The 6,000-nt window shown below is 45.2% G+C and overlaps 1 protein-coding gene across 1 annotated transcript in view; it reads left to right on the top strand.

Moving 5' to 3' along the window:
• The first annotated feature begins 570 nt into the window (after positions 1–570).
• Positions 571–6,000, top strand: part of GALR1 (galanin receptor 1) — a 675,245-nt gene continuing 669,815 nt past the window's right edge. The window contains exon 1 of the mRNA XM_069219685.1: positions 571–2,465. Coding sequence (XP_069075786.1) covers positions 1,782–2,465 — 684 coding nt within the window. The 5' untranslated portion in view covers positions 571–1,781. The remainder of the gene's footprint in view (positions 2,466–6,000) is intronic.

Raw genomic sequence — 6,000 nt, 5'->3', positions numbered from 1 at the left:
GGGTGCATATCAATCACTGGGGCGGCTTTTCGGGTGGAGGAATAGAGCAGATTTCTGCGCACACTGTTTCTTTGTCAGGGAGGAGCATGATTAAGCGTATGGTTCTGTCACTTGTTCACAACGACTTGAGGGGCGATAATTCATTGTATGTGAGGGATTCCGTGGTAAGTGAAGCTTTCCCTTGGCACAACACTCTAGTGAGTTTCAGTGCTACCACTTTAAAAACGCCATTTTATTTGCGTATTTGTGCTTTTTGTATTACTTAGGAAATTGAGTAGCCCCATGCCTTTTTAGTTAGGACAGATCTGCCATTAAATGACATAACCTGTAACGATGCGCATCGCTGCACCGTTTAACCACCTACATTTGTCTGTGTACCATGTGCCCGGACTCGTATAATCGCACCTCAAGGCGCTCGAAAAACGATGTCCCCTCGGTAGGTCTCTAGCACGACACTGCGAGTTCCGTGCTCTGTCTGCCCGGCTAGCTCTGGTGGGAGGTATCGCGAGGGCCAAATTAATCTGACTGACGTAAAACTCGGGATAAAATCGTCGGCCGCCTGGATGTATTGTAGCTCATTCGCCACACAGCGGTGACCGCTGCGGCTCGCTGCTTTCGTGCCCTCAACTTTTTTTTTCTTTTGCAGAGGAAGCAGTCGTGGCTCCGAGTGCTCGTGAGCCAGAGGGCGCAAGAGCCCTAGAACAAGAGGAGCAGGAGCCGCGGAGTGGGACGAGGGAGCGGCAGCGCGTAAAAGAAACGCGAAATAAGAGGTAGAGAGGGTCTGAGAAAAGAGGATTGAGAGCTGCGGTGAGAACGCGGATGGAGTGTAGACCAGAAAGAGAATTAAGGCTGCAGGCAGAGAAAGAGAGACAGGCTAAAAGGGGACAGAAAGATAGAGGGAAGGTCTGAGGGGGTGATGAATGAGTAGAGGTAAGGAAAAAGGAGAGATGGGGGCTCTGTATGCCAAGAACGATACTAAAGGGACTGAGGGCGAATAGTAGAGAGAGATGCGCAGAACCAGTCAGCGAGGAAGACAGAAGTGAGAATAATACGCGTAATGAGGGGGTGTGGGCAAGCAAGAGAGGTAGGAGGGAGTTGTATGTGGGGGTGCGTGGATTAAACAGTGCCCTGCGAAGACTCTCCCCTCGCAGGGGAGCTTGTCACAGTTCCGTGCCTCCTGCCTTTGTATTTACATCACAGGAGGGCAGCACTCGGTGCCCAGTGCACAGGGCTGGGCGCGTCGGCAACAGGTAGCAAGCAGCACCTGCTGGAGCCGAGCCGGCAGTGCAGAGCAGACCGGGGTAACCAAAAGACTGTGACACTCCGCGTGGTGGTGGCTTCTATTCCTTTCCCAGGCGCGCCTGTGTACGAGGAGGTACGGGTGCAGGGACGACAGACCAGCAGTGCACTTCAAGCAGCGACTGCTCTATTCCCCCCAGCCACAGACAGCAGCAGTCTTCGCCAACTGCGGCTCCCGCCACCTGCCAATGCCAACCACTCAGAAAAGTTTATTGAACAATCGTCGCTTCATTACATCCTTTAAATCTGCCTTGTTCCTTTTTTCAGTCTCTTTTCATGGACTTTGAGCTACAGTAGCAGCTTGGTGGTGTATCATGTTTTGCATACACTGCCCTATATACTGTTAGGGCTGAAGAACATCATTCTTAATGGACAAGGAGAACACTGACTAAATCGTTCTTTTTCCCACTTGAGTTTACTTCAACCGTGCCCTTTCTCCCATCTCCACTGCTGTTGCAGATAATCCTGCTGGTTCCTTAGAGATGGATCAGGCTACACTTTTTCTCAACTACACCGAACGATGGCCAGACTTCAGCAACGTGACTACTACAGCCCCTGTACCACCCCAAACCAAGCCCCTCTTCGGCATTGGTGTGGACAACTTCATCACCCTGGTGGTCTTCGGCATTATTTTTACCCTAGGAGTGCTAGGCAACTCATTGGTCATTACAGTGCTGGCTCGCAGCAAGCCGGGCAAACCACGAAGCACCACTAACATCTTCATCTTGAACCTCAGCATCGCTGACCTGGCCTACCTGCTCTTCTGCATCCCGTTCCAGGCCACAGTCTACATACTGCCCACTTGGGTCCTTGGTGCCTTCATCTGCAAGTTCATCCATCTCTTCTTCACACTTTCCATGCTGGTCAGCATCTTCACCCTTTCGGCCATGTCGGTGGACCGCTATGTGGCCATTGTGCACTCGCGACGCTCTTCATCCATACGTGTGTCTCGTAATGCCCTGCTGGGGGTGGGACTCATATGGGCACTTTCTGTGGCTATGACCGTACCTGTGGCCTACAATCAGCGGCTAATCCATCGGGAGGGCAACCAAACTTTCTGTTGGGAGCAGTGGGATAACCCCCGGCATAAGAAGGTCTACGTGGTTTGCACCTTTGTCTTCGGTTACCTGTTACCCCTGCTCCTCATCTCCTTCTGCTATGCGAAGGTAGTGTTCAATCAAAGTTCTTTTTTTTCTGTCTCTCTATTGATCCTGCAGTGCTTGTTATTTCGAGTTGAATGTGAGCTATGTGGTGGATGCATGAACCCTGCATGCAGGTTCGAGAGAAAGATGGCCAGTGGTGTTGGGGAGTGTAGTATCTGGAAGGGTCAATGTTCTACCAGAAGTGATGAAAGCCTGATCAATATAATGTATGTTTAATACTAGAAAGATGCCCTACTGAAAGTATTTGTTTATTTCAAGTTGTCCAAATGAAGCTCAGGGGCAGTGCTTAATTCGCAAAAGAAAAATAACAATAATAAAATAAGTTCATATGCATATAGTGTTTCTTAGGAGCCCATCACTAGTGCTGCCACATGCCAAGGTTGCAAAACACCAGCGCTATCTCTTCACAATTCCAGCTCATGCCCCTTTCTTCCACCACCCTGCACTCCCTGTCTCTTTATCTTACTCTTGCAGGTTTTTTTTCATCCCTGCTTTCTCCCTTTGTCATTGTTCCCATATCTTTCCTCTCCTCCTTTTCATCCCTTTCTTCCTTTCCCTTTCTCTTGCTCTGAGTCAAAGTCTGATCCAAAACAAGGAGTGCCGGTGGCAGCACATGCAACCATTCACACACATTAAGCACCACCAAAGAGTTGAAATGCTACGAGAGGTAATGTAGGTAGCAGCTCAGCTGAAGGTGTTCTCTTGGATTAGGGCAAACAAACCTGAAGGAGTTAATGTATACATGGGCTCAGAGGAACATGCCTTGTTGACTATGACATGAGTGAGATGATTCCAAGGAAGTGATGTAAGAACTGGTTGAAAGGAGCATGTCATCTTGGCCCTTGGTAAAGTATCTCATTGGAAGTAATGTGGACAGATGTTTCGAGGGAGATATCCACTGGAAGTGATGTAAATAGGAATGTGTCTTATAGGAAATGGAGGAAATAGTCCCTTCTCAGAAGAGGGTGTCCTACCATATCAGAGAAAGATATTCCACAGTATCTGGTTTAAGCAATAGCTCGGAGCAAGGTGTGTTATAATCTAATGGGCAGATATGTCAAATGATTTGATGCAAGTAGTGGTTAGGAGAAAAGCAAACCATTATTTTAAAGGATGATATATCACATTAAATGAATGAAGAAGCAGTGCTGAGGGAAATGTCTTATTGGTTAAAGCAAACTTTACCGTAACAACAATACTTATGAATTGTGTTTTTCATGTGGCAGTCACATAGAATATGTCAGTTCAGTTTCCAAGATCCACACCGTCGTGTAAAACAGTACTGGAACTGTGTCTCAATGCCCTTTGGAAGTTAAATTCCCTTTTTTGGCTGTAATGAAGGTAGGTGCTCAGAGGAAGGTGATGAGTTCACTTTGGGGACCATGGAGTCAGGATAAGGCTAGTGTGTTTTGGCTAACCCCCCCCCCCACTATTTTGTTTGTGGTTTGATACAGCACAAACTCGGCCAAAAGGCATTAGAGTGCTTTACATGAAAGTCAGATTCAATCAATCAAGGTCAGATTAATAATTTTCAAGGCATGGGAAGGTTAATTGATTTGCCCAGACTCACAAGATGTTAAGTCAACACCCGAACACGAACCTGGCTCCCCTGTAGCCAGTGCTTACAACGGAAAAATAGAAGTACATGGACCATATACCAGAGAACCTGCTTGCTTCTGAGAAGTGCCATACTGGCAAATTAAAAAAGTATTGCACCTCTGCTGAGAAGTGCAGGTAGTATCCCTCTCTAAATAAAGACATCCAGCCACACCGTACATGACAGTACCATCCCATTTAAAGTACTGCCTTTAGCAAAATCGGCAGATCTCCCCATTGGGGCACATCTCCTCCCATGATATGTACATTTTGTGAATTTTCGGCCCAGGAATCCAACTTTGGATACAATAGGTAATTCTGCAGCCTGGGGCAAATTATGGTCCATTTTATTAAACTCAGAACACCCTTTGGAAACAAGTTTTCAGTGGAAAATACAGCGCATAGGACATCAAGACGTTTGACGCAATACATTTAGCCCACGTGTAGTTATCAGAGCAACATTAACATTTCTAACAAAAACTGCAGACCCTGTGTTCACAAGCCCTAAGTCAGAGCTTTCAAGATTCCCAGGTGTTTGCGTGAGTAGTTCATCCAGTCCAGACTTTTTGCTTAGCATTGTAGAACTTCTCTTGCTGATTTTATAATGTGATAAACTGGACTACAATCCCAAAGATGTTCAGCTAAACCAGGCATGGGTGAACCACTCATGCATAGACATGGGAAACGTAAGCACTACTCTATGCACAGAAAATACAAAAATGCTATATTGATAAGACTGAGGTGCTTACGGGTATTGCCAAGGCACTTGTAGAGACAAAGGTGGAAGCACTGTTGGATATGCAGGAAAATATGCAAGTTAACTTGATAGTACAATTTTAAGGATTTTGAGGTCCCAGGCAAAGCATATTTGAAGGTCTATATGTTTAGAACAACTTGAAATGCATTATCCACTTTCAGCCATTGTAATGCCAAATCATACTGAAACATTACAAAAACAACAGAAAGCTGAATCTGCCCATAGTTCGCTAGCCAAATATCATAAAAAGAAAGCTTGAACAGCCACTGATGAAGCTGGTTCTCTTTTTTGCTTAAATCTGGTTTTATTTTGTTTAGCACCACCATTTTGCATGGTATTCAGTTTCTAACCAGCCTGATCCACCACCCATTATAGGAGGGACATAGAAAGAGTGATTTGGTGGATGTTCAATCTATTAGAGGATACAATTCAGTGCTGGGAATGAAAAAAACATACTCTTGGAATCCCATAAACTGGGCGTCAAAGTGTGGCAGCTGAAAAGAGGTGGAGTGTCAAGGGTCAAAGTCATGAAAATCAGATACTTACACATGCATTTTTTAAAACCTCTGCACACAACAATTGGTCACCAAGAGGCTGCATTTTAAAAGATCTTTTTGGTTTAAGCCATCACTACAGAAATCTTTGTGTACCCATCAATGTTCAGGGGGTAAAATAACGGTAGGATAGCTGTGGTGGCTAATGCACTTGCTGGAGAAATCTCTGTTTTGTCTAGACACATCTTGGAATCTCCGTAAGTTAGCATAGACTGTTAATGTTCCTGCTGCATAGCCCACCAATGAACATGCAGATCATAGATTTGTATTCTGTGCTGCTGGTAGATCAGTGGGTTGTTGCTTTTGTCACAGAGACCTTTTAGTCAATTGCAATTCATAAGGTACAATCCCTCAAATATAACACTGTGAGCTATGAACTAGCATCAAGTACCCAGGCAAACTACAAGGCATAGGTTTTTCTCATCCTTTTGTTATTGTAAAGGTGCTAAGAATGGTTCATAAAAAAAGTGTTATCAGTACAGACAACTCCAACCACTATATTAGATTTTAAATCCTGACTTTGTTTCTCCAGATAAACAACTCATCACATAATGCCTCCCAGCATAGATGACATTCAACTCCTACACCTTGTAAGCCTCATTTTCTTATGTAACATGTCCTGTACATTAAT

Source organism: Pleurodeles waltl, unplaced genomic scaffold (genome assembly GCF_031143425.1).
Source record: "Pleurodeles waltl isolate 20211129_DDA unplaced genomic scaffold, aPleWal1.hap1.20221129 scaffold_96, whole genome shotgun sequence".
In the NCBI taxonomy this organism is placed as follows: Eukaryota; Metazoa; Chordata; class Amphibia; order Caudata; family Salamandridae; genus Pleurodeles; species Pleurodeles waltl.
Note: the sequence above shows the minus strand (reverse complement) of the source record. Positions and strands in the feature narration are given on the sequence as shown.